This window comes from Maylandia zebra, linkage group LG9, assembly GCF_041146795.1.
Source record: "Maylandia zebra isolate NMK-2024a linkage group LG9, Mzebra_GT3a, whole genome shotgun sequence".
Taxonomy (NCBI): Eukaryota; Metazoa; Chordata; class Actinopteri; order Cichliformes; family Cichlidae; genus Maylandia; species Maylandia zebra.
In genome coordinates, this window is record NC_135175.1 from 29,604,794 (window position 1) to 29,625,122 (window position 20,329).

The following is a 20,329-nucleotide window of genomic DNA, read 5'->3' on the forward strand; positions in this document are numbered from 1 at the left end:
AAATGTGCAGAAGAAATTGTGTGATTGTGCTTCTGATAACAGTGGATTCCTACTTTGGTTCTCAAAAATAAATATGCTAAAACAAAACCACCAACTGTCCAATACCACAAGAAAATAATAGCGTACTATCTTAGGACTCATTTGTTATTCCTCAATTTTACTGTGGATCATAGCTTTTTCCTTCATATTGATCCAAGGATTGAGAGAGGAAAGCTGCAGCATATGTGTGAATCCAGGAGCTGTGATTAAATATAATCAATAAATAATCAAATACTCTCAAGAACATCCTGTCATTTCAAAGTCTTTTCAGGTTCGTGTCCTTTCAAGGATAGAACAAGAACTTTTTGTAAACCCCAGAGTGAAAAAAAAATCAAGTTATAAATTATTAGATGGTAACAAACAGCTGTTATGTGGCACTGTCATTGGTTAACAAGCTTCTATGATTTAATTCAGCTAAGCCAGATGCAGGTACTATACACCGCTATTAGTAATGGCATCTGCTGGCTTTCCATCACAGAGGTTTAGGGGATTGACAGTTCCCAAACACATAATCTATAATAACAAGCAACGGAAAGACAGATGTGTGGTGGGTTCATACGGCAATATATTACTGAATCAGACAGAAAGAGTGCTTCTACTCATGACCACTGCACATTATTTAAACCTGCAAGCCCCATATAAATGGAAAAAAGAAGAAGACAAAGGCAGGATTTAGGACAGGGCAGAGGAGCCACCATACTTGGCCCAAACCTCTGTGCTGTGACAGCATTATGGAAATATCAGCTTTTCCTTGCAGCCAAAGGAGCTTGACCGTCTGACTGCATCTATTTACATTCAGAGGAGGCCATTCAGTGTCACCTGAAATACCGAAAAAGTCTGCATCAATACAGAGCAGTATTTGTGCTTTCCTGTCATACAGTTGCTGGCTTGGAATAGAAAACATTGTGCAGAGAGTTTAATATTTATGCTCAGTATATGCAGAGAAGCTTTCACAGATCAATGATTTTACAGAATTGTGGATTTTTTTCCCCTGCATGGCTTCTTACATGACCTGGTGAACGCTACAATTGAATTAATCTGTTTAGCAGCTTATATAAAATACTGAGTAAAATACTGAGTTTAAATACACTGGCTCAATCCCTGATGCATCAGCGACATGCTCAAATCTGATCCAAATATAGAAGGATGCCCCATGAGCGAAATAAAACCAACCCCGGTTTATTTGCCAGGAGTAGTAGCAGTAGATGCAATCATGCAAAACAAACAGGCCATTGCTTACGACTGCTTACGACAGTAAGGCAGTAATGACAAATAATGAAAAGCAATTACAAAGAGTAGATATGATGAATACCTCCTGCCCCGTTGTAATTGCACAGTGTTTATTTCATTATCAAAAAAATGTGTGAATCTGTATAAGGTCATCTCCATCATCATTGCTCTACATAACAGCCAAGACGTTGTTTTCTGCAAAGTGCACTCACTTTTAGAGAATCTGGGTGGGTTGTCGTTGACATCGCTGAGGGTGATGTTGATGGTGGTGGTCCCAGCCAGTCCCCCCAGCTGGCCCCCCATGTCCTTGGCCTGGATTAATACCTGGTACTGTTCCTTCACCTCTCTGTCCATATTGGGCAAGGCTGTCTTTATAACCCCTGGTGTACAGCAAGATTGATGAGAAATACAGATAATAAAGAAGAGATATAGCGGATAAGGAAGAGCAGATAGTGAGAGACAGAGATGGAGAGATAGAGAGACAAAGGGAAAAAGAGTGGTGAACATAAAATTCTCAGAAAAAAACAGTTGATGCCAGATCCACAATTTACTACAAAAAGCACAATATATTTCCACCTAAGCAGCTGACTCCCGTGTAAGAAGCTGCATATGTGCTCAGACCAAGGCTGAAATAGAGGTCATCTTACAAACTGGAAACACTTGACATTCAATAGGGAGCTCTGGTGAAGCCATATAATGATTCACTTGAGGATCAGAGACCCTGAGATCAGAGAGCGTTTGTACTGCAGATTAATAGCTAGGTCAGTGGGAGGTTGGCAGGCTAAAAAGAGGCAACCAGCATAGGTGGGTCCACACTTTCTCCTTTTCTCATTCTACTCAATCTGGTGAGGATGTCCCATTTGATCCGCAAACATCTAACATGTAAGAATCCAAATCAAAGACTATAGTTATTTTTTTTTAAACTTCTGTCATCTTTTTCTTTTGGGAAGAAGGAGAGTGTCTCTCCCTGTGACATGCATGGTGATTTATGTATATTGTTGTCCTCCTGCCTTTGCTCACCTTTTACCTCCTAGTGTTTGTTCCCCTTGTTTATGTGCGTTTGTAGATAGCTGCAGACCCAGCAGGGCAAACATTTGCTTTAACAGTTTGATTTTTTTCCAGCTTCAGTTTGAAATACAGTCACAGTAGGTGCTCTGTAAAGCTCTGGGATGAGCAGCATAATCAGCAACAGATTCCACCATATCTGGCTGTGTGATATGTATGAACCTATTTTCATATGCTTTGAACAGTTCCAGAAAGCAAGCCAACAGCGGCCTACTACCAGCAAGTACTGGCAGTATGAAAGTACAGTATTCTTTATTTTTTTATTTCGATTTTTTTTTTAGATTCAGAGCCATCATCTGCCATGCTCCCCCTGCTGCCACTCCACAACCTTTTTAGTGCCATTTCCTTCACATGAGACCAAAGCACACATATAAATAAGATGGAAATAACCAACACTCTTAATGTCTCACCACCAGAGACAGATAGATACTGGTTAAAATTACCTACCTCTATATGCACACAACACTGGCTAGCCAGCATCTATATGCCTGAGATTCAGTAACAAAGTAATGACATTCACCATATTCAAGGTGAATGTGTGATGTTAGAGCAGTTTGGTTTTAGTGTAGCACATCCTATAATCCAATTTTAAACCTTCAAATAAATAATTCAGATTCTCAGGTCTTATTGCCCCAAGGTTAATTCTGAGGCCTGTTTTTCCCGAGTGTTAAATTCTCACACATGCTCACACGTTTGATAAAAACCAAATTCTCTTGGGACAATGCAAATCACATAAAGCCATATTTTATTCACAGTGGAAGACAGAAAACATAAATGTTTAAACTGGACATTTTACCGTTTCATTAAAATATTTGTTCATTTTGAATTTGATTGCAGCAACATATCTGAAAAAAATGGGGTCAGGTAGCGTCCTGACTTAGTGCATTTAAAACAAACTTTGGCCAAGAGAATTGGGTAGTGTTTCCTGATTATCTTCACTTAAGGCTTCTTCTTTGCGTGCTAGAGCTTTAAGCTGCATTTTTGGATATCGTGGATAACAGCCAGTTATTTCTGGAAGTGTTCATGAGATAATTAAGTGATTTTCACAACACAATCATGACTATTTTTAATGCTATATCTATGCTACAAATGTTCAACAAGTTGTAGATGCAGTTTTTTTACAAATTGGTGAACATCTGCTGATCTTAAATTCTTAGACACTCTGCTTCTCTAGAAGCTCGTTTATACCCTGTCATGTTACTGACCTGTTGCCAATTAGTAGAAACTTAATGCAAAAGGTTCCTCTGGCTGTTTCTTTTTAGTACCACTTAGTTTTTCAGCCAGTTTTTTAGTCATGTTACTACCATTAAATTCAAAATGAGACAATATTTTTTAATGAAATGATAAAATGTTTCAGTTTAACATTTGATATGCTTTATATGTTCTGTTGTGAATAAAATATAGGTTTCTGAGATTTGCAAAACATTGCATTATTGTTTTGTTTAAATTCTAAATCTGTTCACAGCACACACAAAAAAAAAACACAAGTACTTTACCTGTTTTGGGATCAACAGAGAAATAGGGTTGCCCGTGGAGGATGCTATACACCACTCTGGCACTGTTTCCATAGGTAGGGTCATCTGCATCTGTGGCTGTTACTTGCGTCACATATGTCCCTGCAGACAGGAGTCAGAAGACATATTGACTCGATCTAATCGCTTTCTTCATTAGACCGAGATCCAAACTCTTTGAACCTCATCAGTTTGCTAAACAATCTCACCTGACACTAATGAATGGTGAATCTCTGCCGAGAAAGCCTCAGCTAATGCGCAACATTCAGAGCCCCTGATGGAGTGCAATGAGCAATGAGGAGGAGTGCAGAGGAGAAATAATGTGCTGGGAAGTTGTTCAATTTTCTTGTTGTGTGTGTTGATTTGTGCATCGCTAAAAAGTAGCTGTTCTTTAACAATAGAGCAGCAGTTTTATGTTTTTGGTTATCAAAAACTCTTAAAACTCTTATGTGACTATTCATTATACAGTGTAACCATTAAGAAAACAAAGGGGCATGGCAAGAATAGTATTAAGATGGCAGTCTTCCAAACTCCTTCAGTAACAGGGACAGAATAATTACTTGTTGGATGTTTTGCTCATCCCTTTTAACTAGCTGGCAGTGAAAACACTATTTCACTAACACAATCCTGATTAAATGCATTGGAATTAAACAGATTTAATAAAAAGTTTCTAGTGTGAGGAAACAATAAGTGATGCCTTGACAGCATGACTGTTTGACAACTCCACAACTCATTTCTGGGGGTTCTCGTGCAGATGGACCAATTGTTTAGGAGGACTTGCAGACAGGTTAACATTGATGCTTCACTCGCAGTGCACATACGTCCACGTCTCAACCGCATGCCTACGTCTGGATAGCTGTGCACAATATAGCTGAAGCATTTATGGGATACTTAGTATGATCAAGAGAGGCTGACCACGGGGACTGTATTTGCATAGTTGCTTGGAATTCTGCTAAGATTTTAGCTCTCTATAAAGAACTTGATGTATACTAAATAGGCTTTTCAGTCTGAGGAGATGGTAACAATGGAATTAAACATGGTGTGAGGGATTAGTGTTTCAGTCCTCCACATGTGCCTGATTAGACATACCTGAGAAGGACTGCATCATGTTACAACACGGTATACAATAGATGAGATAATACACTTAACACCTTTTCTGTTCATCCAAGGAGAGGAAATCCGCTTCAGTAAGAGCTCAGATGCAAAGAGAGTTTGAGAGACTTTAAGCACATCATACGCCTACGCAGCAGGCACCAACCTAGGTGTAGGGCTATAAACAAGTCAAATAAATTCTACTCATATTATTATTATTATGGAAATTCAAATGCATAAGTAGAAATACGATGAAAGAAGTGACTTCAAAGGTCACTGCTGGTAACATTTTGCAAAAAGGAAATATATTGTATTTATCTAACTTTAAATATTCAATTCGTTTCAGTCAGTATTCAAAAAAATGACGATGATGTGTTTCAGTAGAGTGTAGAGGAAGTCAAATGACACTGAAATGAAATATGAAGTAAAAAAAGACGAGAATGAATACAGTGAGCATCAGTCAAGAACTCTGGTGCATGGAAAAACAGTATATAAGGCAAGAACGGATTTTAACGAGCTTGAAAGTCAATGGTTGGTATCGCCACCTTTAATCTTCAACACAGCCTGAACTCTCTCAGGCAAACTTTCTTGTCCTTTCTTTAAGTAGTCTTCAGGAATAGTTCTCCAGGCTTCTTGAAGGACATTCAAGCCTGACAAGTGTCTTCAAAGAAACACAGACAGCTCTTCTTTGTATGTTGACTGCCTTTTGTTATGTCCTCTGTTAAGTTAAAGTTCAATAATGTTGAGGTCTGAGCTCTGGTAAGCACTGTGTCTTCTATACAGATATGCTTTCACTGCATTTACAATGCTTTTGTAAGCATGGCCATGCTGAAAAAATAAAGCTATTTCCAGTCAGATGATTTTCCAGATGATATTGAATGGTGGATCAAAATCTGATAGTAGTTTTATATGTTTGTAACTTAATCGATTTTGACCAGGTTCCCAATACTGCTAGCTGAAGTGCCTGCAAATGGCTGCAGACGCACACTCTTGTACCTGACTCTGTACATATGGATAACAACTGGAACCAACAATTTCAGATTCATCACTCCATTAGACCTATTGACACTATGGTCCATTTTTGTCCACTTCGTCAGTGATTTGGCATACCTCAGCCTCCTCATTTACCTCAACAGCATTTAATCCACTGAGACTTTTTCTGAAGAGGCTTTGCAGATGCATCAGCTTAAGGGTCAGATATATCTCTCAGGTCTTTCATCAGGTCTTTGCTGGATTTTGACCTTCTTAAGGGCGTGACTTTCAGATACTGTTCAGTACGCAGATTTATTTTTTTTAGGTATAACAATTTTGTTCTCCTCTTGTCTAGTTTCTTCAGATTTTTTAAGGACACACTGCACACAATGCCCAGATATGCCTAGTTTTTAGCTCTTTAAAAATCATCTTGTTGGTGTAATTGGGATTTTTCAGAAATTGAACTAATGAAGCTGGAACAAATTATGAGTTTTTGAGACAGGCTGCAAGTAACATATTGGCTAAAGATACAATTTAAAATTGGTTCTTTGCTACATTTTCATATATACTGTATGTAGATACAAAGGTGATTCATCCCTTGGGCTAGGTGCTTTGGTCTGGCTCCTTGGGAGTAAAATATAAAGAAATTAGAGGAGACTTTTGCACAGTAAGGTACAGTCGTTTCAGCACATTAACTTTTTCTAAAAACTTCATGGATAAGCTAATAGCTAACAAAGGATTATTACCACGAGGGCAAATAGATTACTTGACTCTATCTGCCATTACAGTGTTTATGCTCAGCATCTTTTAGCTTTTATTTTGCCCTGCTAACAAAGACAACAAGAGAGATGTAGCAGTTAATGAGCCCATTGATCACCCAAGTCTTGCTGCTATAAATATTGATAATGACTTCATTTGGTTTAATGCTAATCCAATGGTTGCAGCTCAGTATAGGCATCCTTGTGGGTTGTTGTTTACACTGGCCGCTGCGGCTGAATTCACACAGTTGAATTCTCAACAAAGACATTTCTGGTAGTAATGTCCCTCTGTATAAATTGGTACCAACTTGGTTTCACCATTACTTTTTAATGGGACCTGGAATAACAGTTCTATCACCCAACACACAACTAAACCTTTATACAGACTAGATATTATTAAAAAAATATACATATACATATTCTTCAATGTAGAAATAGGTTACTCTTACTATTTTTACACAGAATATTATACATTTAGATATTGCCTTCTCCTAAAACAGTAATCAGTCACATATTGGTTAAGCTTATTCACATTGCCAATATCAGTTAAATGGGCAGTCCAATAAATGGGCACGAAGGTCATTTTAGTCATAACACCATAGGGAGTATTACTCAAGCTGTAAAAACAGTTGGAGTATGTGTTCTATGGATCTTGAGGGAGCTCTGCAAAGGCTGAAAAAATGACTATGATGATACCATCAGGGGTGCTTCACCAATCATTTTGCATATGATATCATCAGGGGTGTTTCCGCTTAAGACTTTCCACTTATAGCAGGAAGCTAGTGTTACAAACAGGGTGGGGGGTGGGGTTGTTGCAGATGTAATCACTGATTTAATTCACAAATGAACTGTACTATCCAGTCGCTTGATGGAAAGTGAAGTTTTCGCTAATGCTTTAGAATGAAAGTCACAGTATAAATCATCAGTGCTTGTTTGACTTTCTTTTCTTTGGACCTCAGAAGCCCAACAACTAGCTATTTGTAAGCAACGCCATTAATCCAGTGTGTGGGTGCTGTTTAAATTTCATATCTGTACACTGTTTCCATGGTCACAACAGATGTTTTTCTTTTGATAAACTTAAAAGTCGCTTTCTTATTCTACAATAAACAGTTACCATGCAGCCTGTGATTTGGGAGTGTTCACTGGGGTTATGCTGCGTTGTTCCTGTTTTTCCTACCAATTCTCCAAAGAGTGCTGATTTTGGAGTTTTGAGGGTTTTATTGCAGTTCACATCAAGAGGAGCCTTTTTCCCCGTGAATTACCTTGATCTGTTCTCCCTGGGGATAACGTTGAAAGACAAAGCAGTGCAATTCACTCGGGGCACACCAAGAATAAATGGTCCTCTGAAATGTCAAAATCTGTTGGGGGGAGCAGTCTTACCCTGTGGTTGTAAAGATGCGCCTGAAAGAGAACTTTATGTGTTTCCAAAGTGGAAAAAAGAAAGTTTTCAATGCTGAGAATTGCGGTGTGCCGATGATGATACTGATCCAAGTATTTAAAAGTAACTCTGAATGATTACTTACCTACTGGTGACATCTCGGGAACACTGGCTGTATATGGTCCTTCCAGGAACTTGGGCTCATTGTCGTTGATATCTTGGACCTTGATTACAAATTCTGATTCAGGTTCCAGGGGCCTATTGGTGTTGATGTCAACAGCCTGGGCGCGCAGGGTGTAGTAAGGCTTCTCCTCCCTATCAAGACTTCTTAAGGCATGGATGTCCCCCGTTGTTTGGTCAATTGTGAAAATGGAGCCAGCCCCTTCTCCTGAGAGAGTGTACTTCACTGCACTGTCCCCCTTATCGAGGTCAGTGTGTAGCTGCAAGACAAAGCAGAAAAAAACGACAGGTTGAGTGCAAACATTGGCACATATAATGATTCATTGAATGCGCCGGGGAAGGGCTGTCAAGGAAGATTATTTCACAAAGACAGCCAAGGAAACTGACTGCGCATCAAAGAGCAAATTCATTTCTCTGCACAGATCTGCAAAACACTAAGTCATGAGAAAAATAAAATGATCGTGCTTTCAGAACATTTCACAGATTAATGAGGCTAAGTCGCTCATAAATAATGTATTCTCTCTGTGCAATTACGCTGCAGTGATAACTCTTCAACATCGTGGATCAATTCCTAATCATGAATGACGAAAAAATTTTCTCTTATATAAAACAGGAGATGTGAGGGTTTCTTTTTCTTTTTCTGTTTTTTCTTCCAAGTAGCAAAGTTCAAACTATAAATCCTTGAAGTAAATACTCGTTTTCAACCTTCACCTTAAAAGTCTTGTAACCAGAGGAGTCAGCACAGTTTCACAGTATCACAGCTCCAGCAAGAGAACCTCTTTGTATATAAACCCAGGACAGTGGCAGCTCTCTTTGTACAAGACAAACAAGTTCTGGGCTGGTGTTCGAAAGCCTATTGACACAGTTATGTTTTCCTCACTGCAGCGCTCATTCATACAATTCAAAGCCTTTTAAATATTTAAAGGCTGTAATGCAATGTGATCATCACCATATATGATTATGGATTTTTGCTTGCTAAGGTATGGAATTTCCATAGCCAGCTAACTACTTGTGGCTTGGGGCAAAACATCTTTTTCATTTTTATTCTATCAAAAAAGGGATCTGAGTAGAGGTTGCTACATTTCTGGTTGTTTTTAAACCTGTGAACTGATTCCTGTAATCACCCTCTTACAATGGCATTACCTAACACGTGGATAGATCCACACTCTAACACTCACATTTCTCTCGATTAAATTAGCCTTTCTTCAGCCTGTAAATATTAACCTTTTTGCACATAGATAATTCCAGTGAATTTCCATGGCAATGCCCGGCATAGAGCCAAGAGTAAATGTGGGATGAGGCCATGAATTCTTTGTAGATTATGGTTCAAAACAACCCAAGACACACAGACATGTGCACAAACACACTAGAAGTAATTTGAGATTCAGAGCAAATTCCCAAGCTCACGCAAGCATAGCCTGGCATTATAATGTTATCACCCGTGGTGCATTATTTATTTCTACAGAAATGAATGAAAATTAGAGTTAGTACATGACCCCTATTGGATGGCAGCAAAACCACATAATATTTTCTGCAATGACCAAAAAAAATGCAAAAAGTATTATTATTGTCTAATATACATAAAGTAATAATGATAAAAGTATGATCCTCAGGCACAAACTAGATATTGTAACAACAAAATGTGTTTGCATTTATCCTTAGTTAATAATATAAGGTGATTCTAACTTATGATTGGCATGTACTGTAACATCGTAACAGTATATATCATGATGTAGCAGAATGTGGGCCACAACCAACGTTAAATAATTAAAAAGTACCTTTTTACTTGGTTTCCTATATGCAGATGTGCTGTGCTTATATTATACCCTTATGTACTACTGTTAATTTAAAACTACCATCTTATGTCAATTTAACCACTAACTGACATGTGAGTTAAAGCAAAAGATGGTAACATTTATTGGCTGAAGGCCCTCTTGCCGAGGGACATGTTGGTCTTATAATGAAGAGAAACCAGTGGATCAAGTGTCTCCACATGAAGAGAATTCAGTCCTTGAAAGAAAGGGATGTCGTAACGTGCCTGTCATAAAGTATTAAAACTAAACAGAATAAAATGAAAACTTGTTGCAAGTGCTTACAATGAAACAATAGTGTCAGTATTTGCAACTGAAAACTTCTTTCCAATCATGCTTGAATGGTTGAGCAGTTTCATTTATCCCAGAGGGTCTCTTAATTTTAATGATAATTAATTGTGATTTTTCATGTGTCTCAAATTAACATTGTAAAAGGCTTTGGGGTATTTCTTTTGTTGCTATCCGCCTACAGGGCAGCACTGTAAGTGTACAGAAAAACTCATTTTTAAAACTTTAACAATGCATCTTCATTTCATGTGAGGATGAGTGCCTGCACTCAACCCAAAGGGCAATGACACGGGGTTGAGGGTGGAAACTTCTAGTTTGGAAGATATGTTGATAAGGAAGGAGCCTCGCTTTGGGAACTACAGGGACAGACAAAGCAACCACACAGAATTAAAAAATTAAAAAATAAATTTTGAACTGGCCAGGCAACAGACTGGTGACCTGTCCTGGGTGTTCCCTACCTGGGAAAGCGTCCAGTCCCCAGCGATCTTGAACTGGTTAACAGGATGGTTGGATGGATGGAATGATAGAGGGTAACTGGAAGATGTTGTGGATGAAGTCAATAGAACTTAATGTGCAAAATGCCAAGTAATTAGCAGCTTAAAAAGAAAAGCACACTCACACACTTACACACACACCTATGCCATCAGAAACCAGGAATAGTTTTGCTTAATGTTACAATGCTTTGCTGCTAAATGGAGTAACATGAGCTCATGAGGACTGCAAAGACCCGAGGAGTTCTGGGTTTGATGAAAATATCGTATTAAATACCACATTAAAGAAAACACTGTGATTACAAAATATAGCATATGATTCAGTGACTCCATTTGTCATTTTCTCCATTTCTGGGTGCCATTGTGCCTCTGTGCCATTTGTCAATCTCAGGCTCGCTGCAGTTTTACTTTTGCCTGTGTATGTGTATGAGTGCAAGGGCTGGGTGATGCATAATATATAACGACGTATTGACTGCCAGTGTATGTCAATTATTTCACCAGGTTTCTCAAGTCCAAAATTAATTAATTAATTTAAATCATTACTGTTTTTTTGTCTGATTTCTTGCTTCCTTTCTTTTTGCATCTGACCTAAAACATTTAAGAGGAACATTCTTATTTATTATCTATAATCATCTATTTTACTTTTTGCTGTGATGTTGGGCTATAGGCTGCTGTGCCATTATGCCTGGCTGATGTCCTGCTTATAGCTTCTGTGAGATTTGTTTCATGTACACTTGAATTTTGTTTGTTTCCTGCTAACATGTGTGCAGGCTTGTGCAGCATGTGCGTCATGGTTTTGGCCCATCTGTTCAGCTTTTTCAGATATCCAATTGACATTTATTTATTGCAGCAGAGAAGTTGATGAAATAGTTTGAGTTGTTATGATTCTTTTTTTTTCCCCATCATTTTGAGTCATGCCATGTCTCAAAAATGTAAAATGTGAATCAGTAATTATAAAAATCAAGAAAAGACAGAAGGGTTTTGGTTTCAGTGGCTATGAAAAAAGATGTGGTTTACTTTTTCTCTGTTCGGATTATTGATTTGTAAAACGTAGAATCCATGTGGGAAATTCTGTGATGGCTTTGCTTAAGGATGCAAAGGCAATAGGTGCAGATGCACCTATGCACCTAGATGCAATAGGCTTCCTGATATGTTTTCTGTCTTTATAAAGTATAATTGGGCTGTTTTATTTTCCTTTGTTTATATTCTACTTTGGTTTAAGCCATTGTGCTCTTACTTTGGCCATTGTGCTTGGCTGTGCATTTCATCATTTAGTAAACCTGCCATGATGTTGCTGGCTGCAGTTCCCTGCTTCTTGTCTCCGCTGTTGTAGGATGCATCAGGCTCTTGTAAAATCAGCTGGGCAGAGAGCTCCCTCTCTAATTAAACTGTCTTCATCACAAAATCTGGGCAGCACTTTTTGGAGCAGTAATGATTACAGTTATTTATCATTTTCTGATGCTATATGTAACACAGTACCATGTCTGCGGGTTAAACTACATTCAGATACCCTAGGGCCTGGGGTATAAACACAGTCCTTTGTGGATATACGCACTCTTATGTGGAGAATTGTATTTTGTTGAGCCAAATGAAAGGCAGCCATTTCTTATGGATCTTTTGACTGACAGCAGTATGGTTTAAGTGTTGTTGCCCTCCAGTGCTCCCCAGGAATTTGTGCTTCAGAGTTTGCTGGTCTTTAATAAAACACTGTGTATTCTAGTACCTGGTGTTTTAGTTGGACAGTATCAGAGCATCAAGAAGAGTACAAGATGAATAAGGGTTTTGTGTAACTATGGTTCATGCATCTTTCACCTTGTGTCCTGTTTTGCAATCTTGTAAACATTCAAAATCTATTCAAACGGTTTATGAAATCACTTGTACTACAGTAGATTTCCAACTGTGGGAAGATGAAATTAACTTGCTATACAGGTGTCATCCTATTACAATACCACAGTGGAATTCACTGAGCTCCTGAGAGTGATCCATTCTTTCGAAAAGGTTTTTAGAAGCTCTCTGCATGCCTAAGTCCTTTATATTACCTGTGCCCATTAAGATGACTGGAACACCTGAATGCAATGATCTGACGTACGAGTGAATGCTAGGGCTGGGTATCGTCACTGATTTCTATAACTGATCCGATTCAGATTCACAAGATCCCAATTCGATTCAATTTTGACTCAGACAGTCAGAAATATCATAATACTGATCATTCATTAGTGTATGAATGATCAGACATATTCAGATTTTTATATCCATGTATAAAAACAAAGTTGACACTTGTGAGACTTCATCAGAGGTGTTAGCATCACAGCAGATGCCTTTGTGTTAAAGCAACTGAGGATCAAATACGGAAAACCATGAAGAAAATTTTGCTGGCCTGGCTTTTTATGGCAGATAACCAACTTAAACATGTTCCACAGGAAATCAAAAACAGAAGAAAACCATGAATCAACATATGAACATTACCTGATGCTGCTGAAGTGAAGCAGGGCAAAGTTACAAATATTTTGTTGGAGACACAGCTAAGCGTTTTGCAATTTGACATAATTTGTTAAAGTTTACATTTCCTTGGTATTCAACAGCAGAAATTAGGCTTTCTTGTTGGAGGTCATTTTTGGGGAAAAAAAAACAGCTCCCGAAGGCATGGTACACAACGGTAGACTGGCGCATAATCAGCACGAAAGCACAATAAGCAAGAGAATAATGCAGAAAATAGAGATTTTTGATGGTAAACTGGTCTCTAAGTACACTGACAGAGAGCTGTGCAGGAAGTAAAAGCAAAATTAAGAGGGAATTCATAGCAAAGTTTTTCAAATGTGAAGCGTAGTGTTGATCTTCTTTTGCTGCTGGTTCAGTGAGTTTTGTTTGGAGACTGACGAAACCTGCAGCTTCAGAATCTGTGAGATTTCGGTTTTCAGGATTGTGGTGTTACTGAAAAATACATTTATATTTAAAAATCAATTCAGGTTTTAATGAATCGATATGGCATAATTCAAACTAAAATCGATTTGATTTTTTAAACCCACCCCTAGTGAATACCTAGTGAATATCTGTACTTCCTACTAGCGGTGGGCTTATCAATCCAAATATCAATACCAACTCTAGTATTGGTATCGGATCGGTACTAGCACGATTGGATTGATACTTTGCTTTTATCCATTAAGTTCAGTATGTAGCCCACTGAACTGTGTTAATTATTTCTTTGCAAAAAATGAACCGCAAACATGCACTATAAAAAAATGTCTGAACGTTTTTGTGTGCTTTAGAGACAGAAATATTTACATCCCAGGTCAACAAAAACCCAGTCTCAGAACACGTGAAAAACTGAAAGGTGTGTTTTGTTGTGTTAACTAATTATTGTGGAAAGTAACAATCACAGTGATATAGTGGTGATTAAAACTGTGCAGAATTTGCAAACTGAGAATTTATCTCATAAGTCATGGCACCTACTCTCCCACAATTAGCTGCCTGAATAACTTAAAATAATTTGTACTGATATCGGCAATCCTGGCCCTGTATTTACTTGGCATTGGATTGATACCAAAACTTGTAGTGTGGCACAGCACTGCTGTGAATGAGGGAAAGTGTGAATGTTGAATGTTTTTGCTGAAATGTCCAGGCAAGTATACATGTTAAATGACAAGATACCTGTTCAAATAGCATCAATTAACACACAACTTTAGTTCTTTTTACATTTCTTTATGATAATTCTTCATAATTGAACAATAAGAACAAGTAGTCTGATGTCCTGTAATCATTATAAAGCTATAATCTGAAATACAATAACACATTAAGTTTTTGTACAAAGTATCGGATCAGTATCGTTGATAGCGCCGTGAATTTGACTTGGTATCGGTTCGGAAAGGAAATCCGTGGTATCTCACAAGACTACTTCCTACTCTTTACATTTTCAAAACAGGTTCGTAACTTTTGCTTTAATGCACTTGAGAGGAGTTATTTTATGTCACTGCTGGTCTTCAAACCGATTTGAGCCTAAACAGTAACATATGATAAGAAATCCTGTTCGTGTATTAATCGCCAGAGGACATCGCATAAAAAGAGATGAGATGTGCCAAATTAAGGGGCTAAAAGTGGGTTGGTGTTTTTATTTATTTATTGCCACAACACTGGAATGACTAGCCCTACTGAAGAGGAGCGAGCATAAAAGGAGTGACCTTTTTTAAGTGTCAGGTAATTTCAAACGCAATGTTTCTGTCAGCTCAACAAACGTCAGCAAAGACAAACTGTTCATGTGCGGTTTGTCGCACATTGTGTTGCTAGCTAAAGCCGCTGTATTTCACAGGGAGAGAAAAGAAGGAGCGCTAACTTCACTCAGAGATGGAGAAAGATAAGAAAAACAGGACAGGAGCGGAAGAAGATATACATTTAAAGGTAAGAACTGCTCTGTGGTATCTGATAAACTGGAAAATTAAAGCTTACATGTAAGTCCTCATGTTTTTAAATCGGATATTGGGTCTGTACATGTGACAGTATGTTTTGATTTTTTTTTAATATTGTGGAACATTGCTATTTAAAGGTTGCATGAAAATCCTGTGCATAGTGAAGGTTAAACAGGTTAGTTTGCTGTACTGTGATGGATTTAAAGTAAAGAACAGCGTGTGGTGCACAGCGGCTGTGGTTTCATGGTCAGAGTTACAACGAGTGTTGCAGAGATTCATATGAATTTTAGCAGATGATGCTTAGATTCACTGACTGAATTCCACCGTCATACCAACTTATACTGTCTAGAAAAAATACAGCATAAACAGTGTACTGTCAGTGAGGATGGAAATCGGCCAAGACAACTCATGAAACATCCGCTGACATCTTGCTGAATTCAGTTGTGTGCATCCACAGAGAGAAGCAGGTCAGCTGATCACAACCTGTACATTAAGAAAATCTACTGGAGCTCTCAGTAGAAATTACTGTGAGATCCTTTTCCCCACGCTGAGCCCCTACAGCTAATTTTTTTGGACTTAAGTTTTTCCATTCCCATCTCCTGATATTATTTTGTCATTATGTTAATACAGCACAAGGTTCAGTTAGCTTTGCACAAAAATAGATATGTCCCCCAAAGAGCAACTTTTTACTTTCTTACTTTGATTACATTTGAGAGCTTGTACATTTTTACTTTTGAGTAAAGAAATTGAATCAGTACTTGGACGTTTACTGGAGTGGTTTTTAGCACTAGTATCTGCACTTCTTCTTGTACCTCTAAGTATAGAATGTCTGTACTTTTGCCACCTCTGCTGACAAGAAACATACAGGGTCGCACTCAGCACAAACACCTGTGTTCAGTCATCATTGTCTAATACAGGTTCTGCAACAAGCAATGTAAATATGATAATGAATTTTAAAATAATTGTTTTGATCACACATGAATCGCACAATGTGATTGCAGTTACATAACTTTATCTGGCACAGTTCCAGTGAACAAAACAGGGAGCACTTGAAGTCTGTAGTCAGTAGTGCTGAGCCAACATCTTCACACCACTGTCTCTTACAGTGCACTGTTTCAGATTGCTTAAGGTTGTTTAGTTGTTTGCGATAGCTTCCATGTACTCTACTTTGTGATGTGATGGTGTTTAATCAATATACTAATGACTCAATAGGCTGCCCTATCATCAGTCAACACAGTACTACTGTGGGCGCATTCATATTTTTGTGTACTATTGAGCAAATAATCACATTGTATTTATGAGAGTTTATATTTAATTGTCATTTAACTAAGAAGAGAGTGGGGAAAAACAAGCCTCTTCTGGGTATTGGCATAAAAAGAATATTTTTCACATTTGTAGTTTATTCAATACAAGTACCCAAGAGAGGAACCTGCACATTGATTCAGAGCTGCAGAATTGGAGATGAAAAAGAAATGCAAATGCAAAATGAACAGGCTCATTGCCCCATTAATTATAAGTGAAACTTGACTGATATTAATTAAAAATTCCATTGCACTAACAATGGTAATCAATTATGTAAAGAAAGTCCATTAATAAGAAGGGAGACAAATGCTTTGTTTAAGCTATAAAACACCCACAAGACAAGAGACATGATCGTATCCATAACCTTTTTAACAATACGGCTTTTTAAAAATAGAGACGGGGAAATTCCTTCCATTGTTGTAGCACTGCTTCCAATTTCTAACACATGAACAAAACAGTTACAGTTTTCAGTAATGCCATTATTTCATTTGCACACATTAAGTAAATTAACTTGTGGAGAATGAGTGAATAAGAGCTGGCTTGTGATGATATCCTTCCTCTCCATTTTTCATGTTAAGCACAATTAGTAAAACTCTCTGCTCAAGGTATCAGGTGACATGGCAGCTATAAAAAGAAACTGCTCGTGTGTGGAGCTGAAATGAGATTCCTGTTGCCATCCAAGCTCACACTGTCACTGCACTTACATTTCATTTGTTTACATTTCTTTTTTTTTTTTTTTCTTTAATGTCCTTTAGTGTTCACAGACTGTCAGACAAATGTTTCAGTGATCACGAAGCAGTTCAGATTTTGTTGGCATAGCTTTTAAAGGGGAAAAAAAAGATTAGATTTAGGGTTAAACCTTTAATTTCCACAGTATTGAAGAAATGATGAGCAGCCAATGCGCCAGCAATGCTTTGAAAACAAATATGGCTAAGGCAACTACTCATCTATTAATCATCAGGGCAAAATACTAATATTGACTCAGACTACTCAACTACTAGCAGAAATGATGGGAAATGGTAGCTCATCTTACCGGCTGTAAAATAGTCACATATTTGGAATTTGCCTTGCAGTAAATTCTTGAATGTGCAAGAGGTCGGTGATCCCTGTTCCTTTTAGGATTTGCAGTGCATGGTTCCTCATTGGCAATGCAGTAAACCCTGCATATTGATTAATTTGAGTGATTTCAGAGAACGTAACCAACCTCTGTAGAAAATGCTGTAATTGGATTTCTGCAACCAGGATTATGTGGAGCTCCTCTAAGGAATGCATATCACAGCCACAACCCTTTGCTGATAGCGAGCCAACATTGTTCCCTGAATGGTCCAGCAATCCCGCACCACTGAGTGCATTTACAAAACTGTAAACAAGTCGAAAAAGAGTTAGAACGTACTTGCTCTTCTTGTCTTTAAATGCAGTTAAATGTCTCTGTGGATTATTCACATTTCGTGGTATACAAGCGAAACATGCTTCCTGACTGGTATCACAAAGCTCTTCTTTGCATATTTATTATACTTTATATTTATTAAATAAATTGATTCTAATCCATATTTAATTGTGGATTATGCTTTGAGCAAGACCAGGGCATATTCTATATGTCACCTGTCAGAATTTATACTGTGCACTGTTAATGAGAGTAAAACATTCCACTGCTCTTATGCGCCCCTGTTCTATTGCTGTCTTGTATTCATTAGATAAGGTCTGAAACCACCATTCAGTTCAGCCATTCAACCACTGTCCTAGCAACTCAGGAGTATGATGACAGTATGGCAGTCTGTTGGCATTGGGGTACGTTGCAGGTGGCTTGAAGTTCGTGTATTGTCAGGGCACATGATGACTCCTGGTTGCATTGTAAGTTTTTGCAGGTAATTTTGGTGAGCAGCGGCTGATGGAAGGAAAATACTATGCCAAATCCTGCAAGCTTATTATAGCTGATCGATACTGGCCTTCGAGCTATTTCTTTGCTGCTGACAACTCGGAGCTCCCTGTCTGGTTTGTGTCATACCTCAGTCAGGTAATGGGGACGAAAAGCTAACAAAAAAAAAAGATATTCATACAGGAGGCTATACTGGTAGATACGCAATCTCAGAAAACACGTGTGAGGAAGGGAGAGAGCGAAAGCAAGAGGCAGTAACAGAGTGACAGATATTGTCGTGGGTGTGCGACAGCAGCAGTCAGAACTGAGACAACTGCGTTTACCATTTGTAAATGGGTCAATTGTAAATTGTTTTTGATGTAAATGTTTCCTAGGCCAAGAATCCGAGGAACTCGTGCTAAGATTACTGGTTGTATACAAGGCTACCTTTTGCAAATAACATTATGCAGTACTGATTTTTTTCTTCTTCTTTCTTTAAATAAAACATTGATATATATGATTCTGTTGATCCCAGAAAACAGGGTTAAGGCTGCATTCCATTTCCTCATATCACACATGATTAAACGATATATTGATGTGTGATATGACATGCACAATGCGATTTTCTGCCTACAGTGCCAACAATACTGCCCATCAGTGTCATTGTAAACATAGAAAAAGTGGACTATGGTATAAAGTGATACTGATTGGGGCATTAGTGCACCATTTGGATATATGGCCCAAGCAATTCAGGGGAAAAAGCCCATTACCCATGAGGACAAAATATGTGAAATATATATTACTTTGGCAGGACAGATGAATGGCATCATTAGCTTTTATTTCAGCTGTTCTTTTCAGAAATCCCGCAGCATTCATCACTAACGTACATTACAATTGTAAATGCTCTCAACCTCTTAATATGTTGTAACGAGCAGCTGACTCACCGACACACTCCATGCATACTCTTCAGGAGAGCAATCCTTTCAAATTATGCAGAATGTGACAGTGAATTAAAAAGGTGGCAAACTTGAATTCAGAGGTGAATTCAGAGACCGGTAGGGAGCATATGTACAAGTTGGACATACTGCATAGAAGTCATGCACAATTCAACAGGATTCTTGAAAGACTCTTCAAATTGTAGCTTTCTGTAGCTTAGCTGTTGATCACTGGCTACCAGTCTTCATAGCTTCATGCAAAACAGTGTTATGAAGGCTGAGAGTTTTGGAGTTGAAGTTAATTATCCGCTCGCTTGCCTTGTAGTCAATCAAAGTATTTTATCCCAAGTATTTTACAGCAGTGGCTGTCATCATCAAATGATGTAAACAGGTTTGCTGCTTTTATATGGCCGTCTTCAGGTTTTAGCTTTACAGCTTAATTCCATAGCATTTAAAACAAACTGTATTTAACAGTGTGGAACATACTATCGCAGAGTAAGGCTTGTAAATTTCATATGGTCAGCTGATGGAATCGCTCTCTTTGTTGAGCCTGGTGCATAAGTCTTGCTGAAAAGGTTTTTATGTCCTTCTTATAGGTCCTCATTGAAAGATTAAATTGCAGGCTTCACATCAGTAATAAATCTCAGCCAGGTGTGGGGTGGTACTGGGAGGAAGAGCCATCAATAAAAAGAAGGATGGTCATTCCTTGTCAGGCAGGAAACAAACAAGTTGTGGGAGAAACAGCTCTGCCCTTTCTAGAAAAAGAGGCTTATTGACTTATATGTAAATAAGTGACCTTTTGTCTGCAAGTGTGAAAAGCAGGGCATTGGGGCATGTCCTGCATGTCTTTGCATACACTGCATATATTTTTTCTTTCCTTGTATGGGTTGTAAATGTGACTCTTTAAATTGATTGGCTTTCTCTTTAACCTTCAGTGCCGTTACGGGTTAAATAATTGCTTTGTGCCACCGTGTTGCTGCGTTTTTTAAATTTTTTTTTTTTTTTTTTAATGAAAGCAATTC

General features: G+C 38.1%; 1 protein-coding gene across 1 annotated transcript in view; it reads right to left on the bottom strand.

Moving 5' to 3' along the window:
- The window catches only part of LOC101477368 (cadherin-12), a 100,349-nt gene that overhangs the window by 39,384 nt on the left and 40,636 nt on the right, over positions 1-20,329 (bottom strand). Inside the window, exons 3-5 of the mRNA XM_004551809.3 lie at positions 8,191-8,485; positions 3,831-3,950; positions 1,482-1,649 (exon numbers count right to left, since the gene is read on the bottom strand). Of these exons, the coding sequence (XP_004551866.1) occupies positions 1,482-1,649; positions 3,831-3,950; positions 8,191-8,485 (583 nt within the window). The remainder of the gene's footprint in view (positions 1-1,481; positions 1,650-3,830; positions 3,951-8,190; positions 8,486-20,329) is intronic.